Source organism: Drosophila takahashii, chromosome 4 (assembly GCF_030179915.1).
Source record: "Drosophila takahashii strain IR98-3 E-12201 chromosome 4, DtakHiC1v2, whole genome shotgun sequence".
Lineage (NCBI taxonomy): Eukaryota > Metazoa > Arthropoda > Insecta > Diptera > Drosophilidae > Drosophila > Drosophila takahashii.
Window position 1 is genome coordinate 2,088,555 of NC_091682.1, and position 20,105 is coordinate 2,108,659.

At 36.7% G+C, this 20,105-nt stretch overlaps 1 protein-coding gene across 1 annotated transcript; it reads left to right on the forward strand.

The window, feature by feature from the left end:
• The first annotated feature begins 9,928 nt into the window (after positions 1–9,928).
• On the forward strand, positions 9,929–19,242 carry LOC138913725 (uncharacterized). Its single transcript, XM_070218018.1, has 3 exons — positions 9,929–10,721; positions 18,885–19,064; positions 19,121–19,242. Exons 1-3 carry the CDS (start codon positions 10,616–10,618, stop codon positions 19,240–19,242), a joined length of 408 nt encoding a protein of 135 aa, XP_070074119.1. The 5' UTR covers positions 9,929–10,615.
• Positions 19,243–20,105: the final 863 nt, after the last annotated feature.

Sequence of the window (20,105 nt, forward strand, 5' to 3'; positions counted from 1 at the left end):
TGTACTATTTTCCTACTTTATAAGCTAATAGAAGAACAAATATAATATTACTATCATGTGTAAAAACTAGTATTGTTCTTTGAATCTCATTTTTAGGTCAAATATGAAGTATATCCGGTTATACGTGGCCTAAATATTAGGTAATGCATGACCGTGGCTCGGTTTTTGGGTCACGTGTCCTTAAATGTTAGCTTTTTTTCACTATTACCAAACAAAGTTTTTCACTTCCACTCTAACGCCCACAAATTGCAAAATTCAGTCAGTGTGGTTACTATTTGTGAATTATACCTCGCTTAACAACTTTGAAATTAGTTATTCAAAACCAAACCTCCAAAGGTAAAAAGCAATTGATTAATTGCTTATTGCAACCAGTACAAGAGAGGAAGCTAGCTTCGGCCAGCCGAAGCTTATATACCCTTGCAGATCATTCCTATTAACTTACAAAAACATTAAATTTATATTTACTTGCTTATATGTTAAAATAATCGAAATTTTAGCTGCTTTCGTATTATTTTGGCATTATTTTTTTGATCCTTTCTACACCCAAAAAAAAAATGATCATAGAAACTAAACTATTTCTACATTAAAAGTAAACTATTGAGTGTCAAAAATTTCTCGATACTCTGAGTATTAAGCTAATGGACTTCGAAAGTATAAAAATGAAACTTTCGAAGTTGTCAAGTTTAAACTAACGAGTATACAGTTTATACTCACTCAGTGTACTGAAATTTAGGCTGCTAGTTTATTTTGTATACTATTTAGTATAATGCCAGTATAAATATTATACCCCGTATAAAAGAGACAAAATTCAAAAAAATGTTGTTTTGTACTTTTCATATATTATTAAAAATATTTTTTACATTTTTATAAATTACTTTACCGAAGCTTGGTCGAGGACGCTGATATTGAAGTTAACATTACGCTGGCCGCGGTCAGAAAAAATGCAAGCCAATTGCAAGATCCTTAGTTTCCCGGCATCTGGAGTGCACTTCAAGGTGGTGTCAGTAAAAAGAAAAGAATTTACTCATTAGTTATGCACTAAGACACAATTTAAATGTACTTACATTTCAAATAAGCCCAAAATAAGCAAATATTAAAATTTTCACAAGTAATTTTCACAAACAAACCTTAAACAGACCGCAGCGTCGTTTACAAAATACACTAATGTCAAACCATTAAAATACTAACGCGTCGAATAAGATTAAAAAGCGGTAACACTTTTTCTGTTCGAAATGTCCAGGTTCCAAACCAGAGCATCCTGGCTTCACACCAGGAACGAAAACCGAAAACTTCGGTATAGAAATTAAACTCAGGGCATAAACTTAACACTATTTAGTTTTAACTTAACCCTATTAAGTCTGCTCCCTACATTATTTAGTTTTGAATTAATACTGACAGTTTAACACTAGCTGTAGTATACTTTTAATACAACGCTCATTAACTGTAAACTTTCGAATTTTTTTTTGGGTGTAGATATTAATTACTTCATTGACACATTTTAGCATTTTGTCGAAGGAAAATAAAAAGCACGGCTCCAATCCTTTAAGCCCAGCATGGTTTCCTTTAATTACGTACGAGCTCTGCACATTTTGCGACCAGTAGGGTGTTGTCGCACGAAGTGCTTTGGTCTCCTGTTAAGTGATAGTCGTCAAACATAGGGCAATGGGAATGCGAGGTAGGTGGTCGGTGGTCGGGTGTGGGAGGCGCGGCCACGGTATGCTCATAATAATTGAAGCATATTCACAGTGGTTGCCTCTTCCAGAAAGGGCGTATGTGAACCCCCGTGGGTATACAGCACCCACACCCATAGCTGGCTTCCTAGGGATTCCCCTTTAGCCCTTTCCAAAAGGCTTTTCCTTGTTTATATTTGGTTGGCTGGCCAAATGCTTGGCTGGTCATCGCTGGTCCGGGTACGGTGCTCGGCATTGGTTTTTGGTGAGTTGAGTCTGGCGCTGCTTTAATTGTTTAATGGCTCGTTACTTGAATTCCCAGTGGGGGACTCATGGTGCGTCTGTGCTAACTGGCATTTTCAAGTGCGATAATTGTAGCGTTTTATTACGGATTAAGCAAATTTTCTGTAAATTATATCACAGGAACAATGTCTCGTTATAGATGTTGTTGCTGTTGAGACGGACACACTACCTTGGTTGAATATTACATTTTAGAAATGAAGAGCATTTAAGATATTGTGGTAATTTTTGAACAAGTTAAGGGAATGGAAAGGCTTGTGGTGGCGGCTACCAGCCAACTGAAGAAACTTTTGTTTCAGTTATTATATAATTAAAAGAGACATTTAAAAACCAAAACTAAACGATAAAAAATCTGCAAAGATTACTACCCGGATACAAGAAGCATGCCAATGACAGTTCGTCTGTTCTAAAAACAAGGGCTAAGGGGGTAGGGTCTTTGGCACCAAAAAATCGCCTAAATTTGCGATTTTTTCTATAAAAACTGGTTGGATGGATTTAATTCAAACCTTTTGTATATTATTCAGTGTCATTTAAGTAACATCCACTAATTTTTATAGCCGATACTATCGGCTAATATTTCGGCGGCAAAGCGATTGCTGGAACACTATTAAAAAAAGGCGTTTTGCGGTGTTCACTGTACCTTACATTTTGCTTAAGAAATTAAAAAAACCCGCCCCCTGGGAAGCCACTTTTTTTAATTTTTTATTTTTAACAATTTTCTTTAAAGTCAAAAGTCAAAAATGAGTTTTTCACCTAAAAAATTTTACTTTCGGCTTAAATATAAAATATTTAAAGTTAAAAAATAAAAAAAAAAACACTTCCCAGGGGGCGGGTTTTTTTTATGCAGAAAAATATGCGACAAATTTGAAAACGATCGGTTGAGCCGTTTAGAAATGCCGATGAACACAGACTTTTAAAACGTGGTTTCGAGAAAAACGCACTTAAAGATGCACTTACGTACCTAAAGTCTTAGTGGTTAGGGTACTAGATTTAGCATAACTTCTAAAGTTTTTGTCCGATTGACTTTAAACTTTTTTTGTATAATCTTAAAATGTTAATCAACAAGAAAGAAAATTTAAAAAATATCGATTTTTTTTTTCCTTGATTTTAAATAATTATTTTGTGGTTCCTCCTTTGTTTGAATGCTTTCGCTGTGCATCTGAAAAGCTTTGGTCTTTAAGCTTAAACAATTACGGTGCAAGAAGGCTGATAGCCTGCCACTCACCAAATAAACGACTTGCCACCGCTCCCACCACCTATTTAGATCTAAGATGAAGAAAGAACTCCCAATTCCAGATGGCTATTACATGCAGCCACAAATATTCAAAATTACTCAGGTACCCAACCAAAAATGTATTTGGTTTTGAATTATGTGGCTATATAGGACTTTAATGTTCTACAATATTGTTATTGTTATTATATAATTTTAGCCATTTTTAATTTTTTTAACTTTTAAAATGGCGGCCGTGGTAATTTTTTTGTCACGCTATTTAAAAAAAGTAGGTCAGCTGCGGATCGTCCACAGGTCGCTGTGTAGATCCGATTTTAATGAAACAAAGTTTATTTTGTTAGGAAATAATGTAGAAACTGTTTGAGCCTATATAACATAGAATATCTCAAAAACTGGTTGTGGCACTATTTGAAAGTAAAAAATCAATTTTAAATAGGCGTGTGTCTCTTTGCTAACGTTGTGTATTTGTTGTTGTAAAAGTAATTATTGATTGGTTGAATTGACAATTTTTGTGGTTGGGGACTGTTTGACAATTATAAAGATATAAAACTTTGATTGGGAATAACTTTTTAATAAATGGTCCGACTTGAAATTTTTCTTATAAAATTTCGATAGGTATAAATATACACAATAAAATTGCATTTATACTTCTCTGAAATCTTTAAAGGTTTGGGCTCCAGACACATTCTAAAATAGTTTTTGGGCGTTAGAGGGGACGTGGCGCATGGCTAAAATAAACTTGAGCTGCCTTAAAGGGGTAATCCCAACTTTCTAGCTTTTGTAGTTTCCGAGATCTCAGCGATCATCCGGACGGGCAGACAGACAGACGGACATGGCTAAATCGACTCGGCTAGTGACCCTGATCAAGGATATATATACTTCATAGGGTCGGAAACGCTTCCTTCTCCCTGCTACATATTTTTGCACTAATACAATATACCCTTTTACTCTACGATACACACACCCAAAGCAAAAACAAAATACACGTAACTACTTTTTATAGTTACGTAGGTCAATTTTACCAATCAAATTTGTTTATTTCGTGGAATCTCACATATGACGTCACGACAAAAACTCCAAATAAATGTAGTCGTCTCCTCTTATCGTGTCGACAAGGTACAGTTTGTCAAGTAATTGTTTGCAAAAGGGAAAATGGCATAAAAATTCGTTTTTAGATGGGAAATGTACAATCAAATACTATATTTTTTAATTTATTTCTTTTGGAACGTTGTTTATTAAACTATTATCTTTCCGATTGTATCAAAACATTTTCATTTTTCCCCTTAAAACACCCTAAAAAACAAGAAAAACTAAAAAATTGCCAATATTCGACTGTCAATAACACAGGCCGACAAAATGTGACATGGGTCGGTGTCCAGGCCTGCCACCATTTTATTTCGATAAATGAGGCTTTTCTAAGCATAAGTTGCCACTACGCCTATAGTCCATCAGCTCTGGTATTTGCGGTATCTTTAATTTAAGAAAATCACAAATTTTCTTCGTCTTTTGGGATATATCTTCAAGAGTGGTCAACCAATTTTGGTAATCTTTTCGGAATTAAATAGTTGCATGTCTCTTTTATACGGTCGTTTTGGAAAATTCAATCTAACTGAACCACAAGAGAAGGTGGGCGCATTTAAAATTTTAAAGTCACAGCAAAGTTTAAAAATCTTCATTTGTGAACAGCGTTTAAAAATTAAATAAAAATATTTTCTTCTACAATGCATTTTTGATCCAAAGACACCTTATGTCCCTAATTTTTAGGACACTCATCAGGCTTTTGTGTATTGTTTTGGAATTTTTAAAATTGTTTTTCTTACCTCCTTCACAGTGACAATTCACAAACAGTGCCCAAACCTGTCACAATTTTAAATATCATAATTCTAAACGATCTAAGTAGTTTTGCTTTGAGTATAAGCACATGAGCGTAGCCTACTAATCTTTGGGGGCTGAAATGCTTGAAGTGTAATCCCCCTCCAGCTTTTAGCTTACGCCCATGTAACAATATTTTTAAAGCAAGGGTCACTTGTGCTCAAAAATAGTTATGAGTTACGTAAAATAGTGACAGTTTTGGGCACTGTTTGTGAATCGTCACTGTGAAGGAAGTAAGAAAAACAATTTTAAAAATTCCAAAACAATACACAAAAACCTGATGAGTGTCCTAAAAATTAGGGACATAAGGTGTCTTTGGATCAAAAATGCATTGTAGAAGAAAATATTTTTATTTAATTTTTAAACGCTGTTCACAAATGAAGATTTTTAAACTTTGCTGTGACTTTAAAATTTTAAATGCGCCCACCTTCTCTTGTGGTTCAGTTAGATTGAATTTTCCAAAACGACCGTATAAAAGAGACATGCAACTATTTAATTCCGAAAAGATTACCAAAATTGGTTGACCACTCTTGAAGATATATCCCAAAAGACGAAGAAAATTTGTGATTTTCTTAAATTAAAGATACCGCAAATACCAGAGCTGATGGACTATAGGCGTAGTGGCAACTTATGCTTAGAAAAGCCTCATTTATCGAAATAAAATGGTGGCAGGCCTGGACACCGACCCATGTCACATTTTGTCGGCCTGTGTAATTTGTTTGCAAAATGCAAACAATTATTTGACTTATAGCATTGGCTAGATCGACTCGGCTAGTTACCCTGATCAAGAATACATATACTTTATGGGGTCGGAAACGCTTCCTTCTCGTAACGGGTATAATTAAACGTTCGTCACCTTACGCTACAATGCGAAAAATGTAAGAAAAGCAGAAATAATAGCTGTGAAAATAAAAAAAGTTAAAAGTACAATACTAGAGGTATTGACCACTATATCTAATTACTCAATCCACTGGAACCATCCAGGGTTACGATAAAATACTCTCCTACTCGCTGGTAAGAACGGACTCCTTTTCTTCAACTAAAAATCTGTCCAAGAAACTGGATCTGATGACATATTTTGCTCTCACTTGCTGTGCTGCTTTCTGGATTCAGGACGGGCCGGGCGAAATACATCTAGACGCCCCTTTTCTCGTTCCCCACCCCTAAAATACAATTGCGTGGCCGTGTGAAGTCTTGCGGACAGGCGATAAGAAGAACGACGCTTTTTTATGTCAGCACAAAAGCAACTGTTGCCGCACACACGCTGGCTGCATGTAATAGCCATCTGGAATTGGGAGTTCTTTCTTCATCTTAGATCTAAATAGGTGGTGGGAGCGGTGGCAAGTCGTTTATTTGGTGAGTGGCAGGCTATCAGCCTTCTTGCACCGTAATTGTTTAAGCTTAAAGACTAAAGCTTTTCAGATGCACAGCGAAAGCATTCAAACATTATGCAAATAATGTTTGCGATATTTGAACCAAAACTCATTTTTTGGTTGAAGCTCAGAATTTTCCGTTCTGTTGAATAGCTTCAGAGCAGATGTAGGTGCAGAGAGTATTTTATTTTTAGTCAGAAGCTTGCAAGTTGCAACGAAGTGAAGGAGAAGTTTTCTACCCTATAGAGGATATGTATTTTTGATCAGCATCACTAGACATGTTGATCTAACAATGTTCGTCTGTCCGTTTAAGGCGGGGTATGGTTAATTCGGCCAAAAAGAGGCTTAATTTCATGAATTTTTTTTTACACGATCGTTCCTATGGCAGCTATATAATATAGTAGTCCGATTTTTTAAATAATTAATTCGAAATTCAGAAATATTTAAAAAATAACATCCCCAAAAGTAGAAGGTAATATTTCAAAAAACACCGAAGCTAGAATTTTTTAAAGTTTTTTTTTCCGATCCTTCCTATGGGAGCTATAAGATATAGTTGTCCGATCCGGTCGGCTCCGACATATATACTACCTGCAATAGAAAGAAGACTTTTGCGAAAGTTTCGTCCCGATAGCTCAAAAACTGAGAGACTAGTTTGCGTAGAAACAGACAGACGGACAGACGGACGGACAGACGGACAGACGGACATGGCTAGATCGACTCGTCTTGTGATGCTGATCAAGAATATATGTATATACTTTATGGGGTCGGAAACGTCTCCTTCACTGCGTTGCAAACTTCTGACTGAAATCATAATACCCTCTGCAAGGGTATAAATATAAAAAAAAATGTCCATTAGTTAAGATGTTTCTTAAGGTAATCAGGTCGAGTTTTCTTTTTTTTTAATTTTTGGATTTTTGTATTACTTTGAAGTCAAAAACGCGATTTTAGCCAAAAAATTGGATATAAAAGTTATTATAAAATAAAAAATAAAAAAAAAATCTCGACTTGATTACCTGCGGATTTAGGTACAGAAATTATGTGCAAAATTTCAGAACGATCGGTACATTAGATTTCGATGGACAATGTTCACCGACTTAACGGAACATACTTTTCAGGAGAACGATTTAATGTTTTGGATAGGTATAGGGACGGCAGGGACCGCCCCTCGTTCAACTGGTCATTTTTTTTGTAATTTTCATCCGATTGACATGAAATTTTAACACAACATTCTTAACGTGTTGTACATTAATAAAAAAAAATTTAAAAAAATCGAAAAAAAATTAAATACCACAAACAAACAAAGTTCATACTATGAACGCTGAGTCGAAATACTATATTTGTTTTAAATTGAGAGGGGAAGGAAAATAACTTCCGAGATATTATAGATTTAGTTAGATATTTAATTAGCTAAGGAACGGCTAAAGGCAAATTGTAATTTTCCTTATTATTTCAGAGATGCGTTTTTAATTTTATGAGAATCGAATGTAATGTAGCTGCCATAAGAAGATCGGAAAGGTATAGTAATCAATTTTTGTGGTAGACGGCTGCTTGACAATTATATTGGAAAATTTTACCAAGTTTTTTTTGTGTGTATCTATGAAATCAATAAAATGACGATCCGGTCTCAGCCTTTTAAATTGTCGGAAACTAGTACTTGCAAATTAATGCATACAGCTTCGAAGACGGAATCTCGGAATCCCTTTCTGAAATGATCTACTCCAAAATACTTGTGAGCCCACCCTACTGTGGAGATAATTCTTACTCTTATTAATATATGTCCGAACCCCTGGAGGAGGTCTGTGCTTGCAGCTGAAGCAGACTAAGCCGAAGCGGAAAAACTTTTCACTGTACGAGCATGTGCCGTGTCGCTGGCACGTGCCACGTGGCGATTGCTTGAGCTGCGTTCCAGCTCCAGCGCCAGTGCGAAGATAATATGATGATTGCAAGGCTGTTTCAGTTTCCTGCGGGGGACTCGCTTTCATGTGCTACCATGTAGCCTAATAAAAACATTTGTTTCCTCCACCGTCGGGCATTTTGTGATCTAATCTGTGCATATTAAATCTTGAATGTAATAGGAACACCAGACAATCGAATGATATCAAAATGATTTCGTCTTACCTGCAATATTAAACCTTACATGTGCAGAAATGGGAAAATATGAAAAACATGACCGACCAAACCAGAAAACCCCTGACGATGTCAAACATCTTAACATAAAGTTATAATTTAAAAATTTGTGCACAAGTGGAGGATAAATAATTGTTTTATTATTATTAAATTACCCATATTTAATACACTAAATATAGTCGCGGCTTACGGCTTCACGTATTATAAGCCGTAAGGCCTGGTGGTTGAATGAATGAATGGCCAGAAGTACAAGTATTGGTTTGCGCATACTTAACGATTTATAAAAAATCGATTTGCTATGAGCAAACTAACATTTGTATTAGTGGACTGAAAAAAGAACCCAATTCGAATTGAGAAAAGAAATATTGGGCAGAACATTGTTCTTGAATTTTGTGCATTACATTTAAATCGCCATCATCCCCTGCAGTTGCCTGTTCCAGTGTGCGTTAGTTTTTTTTAATACTGCTCTTGGGCACTTTGAAACAAGCAAACTTCCGCCTTTCAGCCAGCACACTGGCCGTCCCTTTCGGGCCACTGGCAGGGCTTACGCTTTGCGGCGCAAAAGCAGGACAGGACCAGCCTTTCGGAACTCAGCCTCCACATGTGAGGCCAGCTGTTGAGATGGTGAGCTGAAGAGCTGGAGAGCTGGTGGGTGTGACCGTGTTTAGGCTTGTCGACATTTTGCTAAACAACCATACGCCCACACCCACGCCCCCAGCCCCTATATACGTACGCCTGTACTGCCAAAGCGGAAACGTGCGGGTAGTTAACGGAAATGTAAAGCGCCTATTGTATCGGAATGAAACAATTCTATTGGGCGACTGTGCTGGCTGAAGACTTGTTTCCCTATTCGTAAATTCGAAATCGAATTAAGTGCAACATGTGTGTAAGTGACTGCGGCGTGTGGGGCTGGCAGACCTTCAAGCTGGCTCTGAGCAGTACACGGTACAACGGCAGACCTGCCACTGCACCGCTTATGGCCAGCTATCAAAGGAACATTTAGTCTGGGGCTGGATCCGAAGTAGTTAAGAATGAAACCACACCGACAAGTATGTGTTTCTTATGCGTCTGCAGTTGAGCCTCGCTTTAATTTAAAGATTCCGTTGCCGAGATATGTTCCTCATATCGAAACGCAGCTGCGAAATTGCATCGTGCCGCCAATCGCTTTCTCCTCCCACCTCTCAGCCGAGTAACAGAAACTGTATGGGTGCGAGTGCGACAACTGCTGTGCTTCCAGCATCGTCCAACCACAGCGCTTCCCTGTGGCAAATGGTGGTGAGTGAGCCAGCCAAGTTGGTCCCCACCAATCACAGGCAGTTCCTTTGCCACAGGCACGGCTCTGAGCACAGGGGGACGCCGGCTGGCCAGTCGAGGGTCGGCCTAGTCGGTTTCTAGAACGGATCCGGGCAGGCAGGTCGCGACACTGTTACTACGTCTTGCGCTCCAAAGGTAAATGCAGTTTCGCCGTCGTGTCGGGAAGTGTAAAAAGTGTAGAAAGCATTGCCCGAGCTACATTCTGCGATTTAAGCCGTTCCGTGTAGTCTCCATATCGTCTGAAACTGCCATCGGCACTGGCTAGCGGTCCACCCGGGAATATTACGGAATGTTACGGAAGCAAGCAGTGAAAATATAGTACAAACGTGAGTGCGATGAAAGTGGTGTGCGAAAAATGAACAAGTGAACTAAAACAAAAGCGGCTGCTCAGTTTAATGTGTGTTCCTGAGTTCGTGACTCTCATGTCCCCATGGCGCCATCAACAATAGATTTTTGATCACCACAGGACGCGATTTCCACCGTCACCGTCAACCATCTGCACATATTCATTTTCGAAGCTCGGCTCGCCCTCCGAGGGCTCTCGCAGCGTGCGACCGGCAAAAAACAGAAAACAGTACTTTTCAGGATAAAGCTTGGATAAGCATAGCCAGAGTCGACCGTGATTAGCAGTGCACCAGAATAAAAATCGAAATCTATATCGGTTTAAGGAGAGCTCGACGGCCGCAGTTACACCGGCAATAGCCCAGTTGTTCAATACAAGTCATATAATGTTTACATTGCAACCAACTCCGACGGCTATGGGCACCGTAGTTCCTCCCTGGTCAGCGGGAACATTGAACATTCTACCGTCCTTAGAGGACATGGCTCACAAGGGTAAGCTCCACTCCTGCACCATTTTCCATTCTCAATTGCGTGTTTATACCCGTTACTCGTAGAGTAAAAGGGTATATTGTATTCGTGCAGAAGTACGTAACAGGGTGAAGCAAGCGTTTCCGACCCTATAAAGTACATATATTCTTGATCTAAGTCACTAACCGAGTCGATCTAGCCTTGTCCGTCCGTCCTTCTGTCTGTCCGACTCGGAAACTACAAAAGTTTGACGGTTGGGATTAATCACACATATTCTTGGGCTTCCTACGCAGCGCAAGTTTGTTCCATCCAAGCGCCACGCCCACTCGTACGCCTACAGTCGCTTTAAAGGACTTTTAAAAAGCCTCGCAACCACATCTTTACAGATTTTGTAAAAGTTTTCTTGTGTTTAGTAATACCTATCGAAATGTAGAAGAAATTTTTCAAATCGGACCATTCATTAAAAAGTTATGCCCGATCAAAGTTGTATATCTCCATCTCCCTCGCATTCCCTTTAGCTGAGTAACGGGTATCTGACAGTCAGAGATGTTATCATTTTGGTCAGATGAGGTGTATCCATTACCAGGGAGGTGCCAGTCATTGCGGTTTATTCATCCAATTTAAAAGCTGGGAAATCGTTACAATAACAAATACCTGAAAATTAAGTACCGCGGATCGGACACCAATGTACATATATTACAATTTTATGTTTTCCTTTTCTGTAAATAGGTTGACTGTCCCATATGTATATATATATTGTTTATATATAAACAAGAAGCTTTTGGCTTAAATACTAAATACTTTTAAGCGTAATCTAGGGACAACTCAAAGCAATATTGAAAAAGAAACTATATCTTAAAAACAGTTGTAGATCTGAATTTGCAAAAGAAAACATGAGCTTGGCGCTCGGCTAAAATAAACTTGCGCTGCCTATGAAGCCCACACACAAAAAAATTTGCTTGGTAAAATTGATTAACAAAGATAGTTACGTAACTATTAAAATAGTAACGTGTATTTTGTTTTTGCTTTGGGTTTGTGTCTTTGCTAATAGTGTGTATTTTGTTGTTGTGAAATGACTATTTACTTAGTAGAATTGACAATTTTGCTGGTTGGGGCCTGTTTGACAATTATTACAGTTGATTTTACCAAGTTTTTTTTTTGTGTGCAGGAATATGTGTGGTAAGTTCCAACTCTCTAGATTTTGTAGATCTCAGCGATCATAGACAGACAGACGGGCATGCCTAGACCGACTCTGATAGTGATTCAGGCCAAGAATATTTAATATACGTACTTTATAGGTTCCGAAACGCTTCCTTCTCCATTTACATATTTCCCCCCACAATAAAATGCTAGATTAGCCACTGGCATTTTCTATAAGTGATTTGGTCGACCTGTTAACATAAAAGAGTAAATTTGTATCAGGCAGTAGATAGCACTTCCAACCCTACCCATAAAAAAAATTTGATTGGTAAAAGTGCCCTATACGGATAGTTATGGAACTATAAATAATAGTTACGCGTATTTGGTTTTTTCTTTGTGTCTTGGCTAATTGTGAGTATTTGTTGTTGTAAAAGTAACTATTTAATTGGGAGAATTGGCAATTTTGTGGTCAGGGACTGTTTTTGTGTGTGAATACAAAGATTTGTGTAAATTGTAGTTTTTTGGATTTGTCAATAGCTATCGGTTGCAAAAAAAATTGTTTGAATTGGACCTTTCATTGAAAAGTTATGTGCCTAAATTGAAAAATCCGCGAGATTTCGCGATTTTTGTGCTTGCATATCATTTTTGCAAAATAACGGGTATTTGAAAGACGAGGCATTCGACTTTGGCGTTTTCTTCTGTTATACCCTTTGCAGAGGGTATTATAATTTCAGTCAGAAGTTTGCAACGCAGTGAAGGAGACGTTTCCGACCACAGCACCAATAGCCGAGTCCATCTAGCTATGTCCGTCTGTCCGTTTCTATGGGAACTAGTCTCTCAGTTTTAAAGCTTTCACGATGAAACTTTCCCAAAATTCCTATTTCTGTTGCAGGTAGTACATTTGTCGAGACGAGCCGGATTGAAATACTATATCTTATGGCTCCCACTTAGTGGTTCGATCCAGCTCGTTTCGACATATGAACTACCTGCAGTACAAAGAAGACTTTTGGGAAAGTTTCATTGCTATAGCTTTAAAAAACAAGAAACGAATATACTCTTGCAGATCATTCTATTAATTTACAAATCGCAAAAATGTTAAATATCATATTTCACTTTAATTTTTCGATCGTTTCTATGGCAGCTATACAGTAGTTCGATCTTTTTAAAATTAAAACCGAAATTCGGAAATATTTAAAAATAGTCATATCCCATAGTACACACAAAAAAATTTGCTTGGTAAAATTGACCAACAAAGATAGTTACGTAACTATTAAAATAGTTACGTGTATTTTGTTTTTGCTTTGGGTTTGTGTCTTTGCTAATTGTGTGTATTTTGTTGTTGTGAAATGACAATTTACTTAGTAGAATTGACAATTTTGCTGGTTGGGGCCTGTTTGACAATTATTACAGTTGATTTTACCAAGTTTTTTTTTTGTGTGTAGAAGAGATTGTAATAAAAATCAACAAAGATATAATTATACCCGTTACTCGTAGAGTAAAAGGGTATATTGTATTCGTGCAAAAGTATGTAACAGCTAGAAGGAAGTGTTTCCGAACCTATAAAGTATATATATTCTTGATCTGGGTCACTAGCCGAGTCGATATAGGCATGTCCGTCTGTCCGTCCGTATGAACGCTGAGAACTCGGAAACTACAAAAACTAGAAGGTTAAGATTTTCCACACATATTCTTGGGCCTCCTACGCAGCGCAAGTTTAATTCAGCCGAGCGCCACGCCCCTTCTAACGCCCACAATCGCCCACTAAAGATTTTAAAATGTGTCCTGCGCCCACATCTTTAAAGATTTCCGAGAAGTATAAATGCAATTTTGTTGTGTACACCTATCGAAATGTAGAAGACAATTTTCAAATCGGACCATTCATTAAAAAGTTATACGCAATCAAAATTGTTTATATATCTATCTCCCTCGCACTCCCCTTAGCTGAGTGACGGGTATTAGATAGTCGGGACACCAACCCGACTATAGCCTTCTCTCTTGTTTTTTTCTATTAATTTCCATTTAATTTTTTGCCCGTTCCTATGGCAGCTATAAGATATATTAGTCCGATCCGGTCAGTTCCGACATATATACTATCTGAAATAGAGATAAGACTTTTGGGAAAGTTTCATCCCGATAGCTCAAAAATGGGAGACTAGTTTGCGTAGAGATTCTGATCAAGAATATATCTGACTGAAATCATAATACCCTCTGCAAGGGTATAATGAGAAAAAAAATATATATAACTTATGTGGTCGGAAACGTCTCCTTCACTAAAATAAGGCAATGGAGACGGGACCGATCGAGGGAGCTCTAGAATCTTGATCACGAGAGGTATAACGTTTGAAGCTCTCAATGATGGTAAATTAAACGGTAAAGTATGTATTTTTACTTGAAGGGTATACAAAATTCGCCTTGACGAAGGTAACTTTCTTTCTTGTTTATATTGACAATTCTCGAAATAATTTGTAGACATTGTTATCAGCGGCAACTAGTTTGCATTTCCACACTACGATAAGATGAAGATAAGTCGCGCGGGTATTCATATTGGCTAAAATTTTATTACTTCCAATCAATAATTCTTGTAATTACATGTAAATGCTGTATAAAATTAGATGTTTATAACTGTGTAGGCTTAAAAAGGAATTACATTTAAATCGAAAATTGAAACATTCAAGTATTATTATAGACTGAGGGCCGTCATCCCGAGTGTCGGCTAACATTTCACGAACAAATAAACTCTCTGATAAGTAAATTGGGTTTCCTCGAGCGTCAATGTGAGAGCTTTGACAGGGACTCGGACTCCCTGTTAAGTCTTTTTCGACTCGATAAAATTTCAGCTGAATTTACAAAGCCAAGTAAGATAAGCAGCTGATTTTTCCTTTGTCGGATACTCAAACAGCTGATAAAATAGCCAAAGCCTATCATTGTTTCCGCCAATGGTGGATATGGAATTTTGATATGGATCAGAACAATTTTCTTAAACAATCGAGTTTACAGCCTAAATGCCCCACAGCAATTAGTTGCAAATTTTGTTAGTGTTGGAGCCCTAGACCACGAAAATACCTGTGACCACTATTCATTTTCATTGTTTTATTCGGTAGGAATTAAACTTTAAGTTTGTACCCATTAGGATTTTTCAACTTATTTATTAAGGGCCGGTTTCTCGAGTCCCTGTCAAAGTCCCTGATAGCTATCTGTTCGAAAAACTTAAATACCAGATAAACTGTTTGTAAAAGCAAATCCGCTTTCTTGACTACTTTAATTTATCTGAACGAGAAACAATTACAGAGTGCTGTTAACGCACAGAATTGTGCTGTGAAGCGCAAAAAATGCCGTGCTTCGATTATTTCATCAGCTGTTTGGGTATATTTCAAGGGAAAAGTCAGCTGTGATTTCGTTTCATATTCTTAGTTGGCTTTGGGAAATCAGCTGTCATTCTATCGAGCCGAAAACGCTTAACAGGGACTCCGAGTCCCTGTTAAAGTTAGCTCTCACATTGGTGCTCGAGAAAGTCAAAATGCCTTAGCAGGGACTTTATCTGTTCGAGAAATGTTAGCCGGCACTCGAGAAACCGGCACTTAGAGTTTTTAATATACATACAGCCGACTTACAGTGGAGCAAGAAACATATTTTTCATCTTTGTAGAGCTGATGCGCTGCCATTACTTATCCAATCATATTGATCTGTATGACAAAGTTAAGATCTGATCTATTGACTTTAAAATGAAACGAAAAGTGTTCCAATTGGGTGGATATGTGCCGAGATATAGGACAAATTTCAAAAAAGCCAGAAATTTACAGTGTTGGGACATACCTAGATACTTTTACCTAGGTATGTACCTAGGTACAATTTAGTGGTACCTTTTACCTTACCTAGGTATAAAAATAATTGAGTACCTTTTACCTTACCTAGCTACAGATTTTTATATACCTTTGAAATTATGAAGGTACTTACATAGGTATAAAACATTGCTCTGATTTAAAATAGCCAAATCTGACTGCGACACTGTAGTACCGTTTCATTGTATCGTTTCGTTTCGAAATTGTAATAGTCGGAACGCAGCATTAAAAGTCATTGGAATTCAGCCGTTCTATGGTTTGTTTTGTGAAGTTAAAACTAATCGCAGTTTTATTTTATATCATTTTGTGCACGTATGTATGTTCCCATCACTACATCAATTTATTTATGAAACCAAAGTGTATTTGGCGCGCAAAAATGCCGTATGTAAGTAAACAAACGGCATATACATATACATAGTCAATGTTTCTACATACGGAATTTTTGCGCGCCAAATATGTACATGAGGGTTTCATAAATACATTAATGAAGTGCATACAATTATTCATGCCGCGTGTTTTAAAAATATATGCACAAAATTAAAACATTTAAATTTAAATGAAATGAAAAGATATTGTTTGATTAAGACGACTAAAAACTGAAAACTAGTCTTATTTTAAGTTTAAATGATTACATTGAACAAAACAAAAAAATTATAAAAAAATAAAAAAAAACAATATATTTACCTTATACCTTTACTTAGGTACTGGGAAATTGAAGTACCTTTACCTTACCTAGGTATTTATTTTTGCCCAATACCTTTTACCTTACCTAGGTAAAAAAACACAGTACCTTTCCCAACACTGGAAATTTAACATTTTAAATTTTAAAAATCTTTAAAAAAACTGTGCTATCGAAAAATAAGATGTGTGGTATCTAGGGCTCTAGCACTAACAGAATTTTAAATCAATTGCTGTGAAGCATTCCATGAATATTATTTTGTAAACTAGCGTTTTTTACGATCAATTTTAATTTGATATGTGGCCAGGTAAATTTGACCTGGTCGAAAAGAGTATTACATGTAAAAACGAAATGGATTTTGCATTATCTGAAAATTACATGGCCATACTTTTTATACCCTTGCAGAGGGTATAATTATTTCAGCCAGAAGTTTGCAACGCTGTGAAGGAGACGTTTCCGACCCCATAAAGTATATATATTCTTGATCAGCATCAAGAATGAATGAGTCGATCTAGCTATGTTCGTCTGTCCGTCCGTCTGTTCGTCCGCCTGTCCGTCTGTCTGCCCGTTTCTACGCAAACTAGTCCCTTTTTAATATAAGTCGGAACCGACCGGATCGGACGACTATATCTTATAGCTACCATAGGAAGGATTTAAAAAAAACGAATCACTATATCATATAGCTGCCATAGGACCGGTCGAAAAATTAAATGGAAATTAATAGGAAAAAAAATTATATCTTTGTTGATTTATATAACATTCTCTTCTTCACTGGGATATAGCATTTCTTAAACATTTCAAAATTTGGAATAAAATTTAACAAACTCGGAAGTCTATATTATATAGCATATGAAGGATCAAAAAAATAATGATCTCCTTTCTTGTTAAACAACAAAATTCCCTTTCTTTTTCACCCGAGAGGGGGTGTATGGTTTGCGCCTAACATAGGAGTCAAGAAAACCAATTGGATGGACATGGTCCCAAGGCGTTTGTTTGTTCGGCTCAAAATTGGCAATAAACAACATAAAATTTCGTTTAGGAATTAAAAAATCATCAACCTGGGAAGCCTGGTTTTTAATACCGTTACTCGTAAAGTAAAGGGGTATGTTATATTCGTGAAATAGTATGTAATAGGAAGCGTTTCCGACCCTATAAAGTATACATATTCTTGATCAGGATCACTAACGGAGTCGATCTAGGAATTTCCGTGTGTCTGTCTGTCCGTATGAACGCAAAGATCTCGGAAAGCACAAAAGCTAGAAAATTCCTACGCAGCGGAAGTTTCTTTCAGCCGAGCGCTACGCTACTCTAACGCCCAGAATACAGGGGTGGTCAAAAGTATCTTCACAAATGTTAATGTTAACTGTACTTATATTTTGAACTTATAATATAAACTTTTGGCACCTATAGAAAGAGCACTTCAATTCCGTTAAAATGACACAAAAATGTTCTTAACCCATTAAGACCCCTTTGAAAAGTGAGCAAATTTTGCGAAATTCAAATTTTCAACTTGTTTCCTGGGGCTTAAAACAAAACTGTTTTGATGCAAAGTTGTTCCCCAATCAAAATTAATAATAACTGCAAAAAAATTTTTTTCAAAATATTTTTCCTTGCATTTTTTATGTTTTTTTTGAATGGAGACCTCTCAGTAAAATTTTGTATGAAAAGGAAGAAAAAGCGGCAAAAATTGCTAGTTTCAAAAAATCATAAAAAATACAAGGAAAAATATTTTGAAATTTTTTTTTTTGCAGTTATTATTCATTTTGATTGGGGAACAACTTTGCATCAAAACATTTTTGTTTTAAACCCCAGAAAAAAAGTTGAAAATTTGACTTTCGAAAAAAATTGTCTAATTTGCCCACTTTTCAAAGGGTGCTTAATGGGTTAAGAAAATTTTTGTGTCATTTAAACGGAATTGAAGTGCTCTTTCCATAGGTGCCAAAATGTTTATATTATAAGTTCAAAATATGAGTACAGTTAACATTCAAATTTGTGAAAATACTTTTGACTAGGTTTGTATATATCTCAATCCCCCTCGCACTTCCTATGGCGTTCTCACTTGTTAATATTAAATTTCATTTAATTTTCTATTTTCATATATGTATGTATATAAAAAAAAAACCGAACACACATACTCCAAATGGATGTGAATGCTTTGATTAACATGGTAAATGTTTATATTAATCATAGCATTTCAATAATAGCCGATAATTCAAAATTTGCTTTGGAAATTTGGAAGTATTTAACTTTGGCCACATATATAATCCAATTTGATCGATCCAACTACACTGTAGATTGTACAAGAATATCATGGTTAATATGGTTTCAAATTCAAAGAAGATGATATAATAAATTTGAAAGATCTCTACCTTTGAGGCTCCCTAACTCCCTGACATATCTTAATACCTAACCTAGCACATAATTTCTTTCGCATTTATAGACCTATTTCACTGATATAATACATTAATTCTAATGTGCAAAGTAACTTCTTGATACGAATTTTACCCCTATGATCTTCTTTTCTTATAGACAATGTGATTGCAATGAGAAATTTACCCTGTTTGGGTGCCGCTGGTGGGAGCGGACTAGGCGGTATTGCTGGAAAGCCTTCCCCTACAATGGAAGCCGTGGAAGCCAGCACTGCGTCACAACCCCATTCGACATCGTCTTACTTCGCCACAACTTACTACCATTTAACTGATGATGAATGTACGTTTTTATGAGTAACGCAAAGCAATACCTTTCCCCCTACCACTCGTTTTCAGATAGCCTTCCTACTCCCAGTCTCCCCATTACAGCCTATTCCGATCCGTTCCCCGAATATTTTCATTTATACAAAAGCAACTTGCGCAATACAACCGTTCTTTCGGCTAAAAATGAAGGTTAATTACTTAAACGCTTAGAAAACTTAATTTTGCATATCCTTTTTTGGTGTGTGGAATTTGAATTTGTCTATTTCGCTATCATTTTGAGGAAAGATTGTACACGGGATTTCCAAGAATTCGGAATAATCAAATATAGATAAATAAGTTAAAAAACAAGAGAGAACGCTATAGTCGGGTGCCCGACTATCAGATACCCGTTACTCAGCTAAAGGGAGTGCGAAAGAGATGGAGAAAAACTTTGATCCGCCGTAACTTTTTAACGAATGGTCCGATTTAAAAAATTTCTTCTACATTTCGATAGGTATTTTTAAACACAATAAAACTGCATTTTTACTTTTCCAAAATATTGAAATTTTTAAAATCGTATATAACCGATTGTGGGCGTTAGAGGGGGCGTGGCACCCTTTTGAAACAAACTTGCGCTGCGTAGGAACTCCTAGAATCTGCATGCAAAATGTCAATCTTCTAGCTTTTATAGTTTCCGAGATCTCAGCGTTCATACAGACAGACAGACAGACAGACAGACAGGCAGACAGACGGACAGACAGACGGACAGACGGACATGGCTAGATCGACTCGGCTAGTGATCCCGATCAAGAATATATATAGTTAATAGGGTCGGAAACGCTTCCTTCTACCTGTTACATACTTTTGCACGAATCTAATATACCCTTTTACTCTACGAGTAACGGGTATAATAATGATATCCTTCAGTGCCGTTATTAATTCAGCATTATCTTTATATAATATATTATAAGTATATTATAGTCCCCACAAGAAATGTTAATGTAGTGTTAGACTAATGTCAAATTTCGTTTTAAATGTGCCTTTTCCAGGAATACTATACTCAAACTATTAGTTATGC

Excerpts from the sequence above, each read along its gene's own strand:
- LOC138913725 (XM_070218018.1), top strand. The coding sequence starts at position 10,616 with ATGTTTACATTGCAACCAACTCCGACGGCTATGGGCACCGTAGTTCCT. Across the intron at positions 10,722-18,884 it reads AGAGGACATGGCTCACAAGG|ACAATGTGATTGCAATGAGA; the intron begins GTAAGCTCCACT and ends CTTTTCTTATAG. Across the intron at positions 19,065-19,120 it reads CCATTTAACTGATGATGAAT|ATAGCCTTCCTACTCCCAGT; the intron begins GTACGTTTTTAT and ends ACTCGTTTTCAG.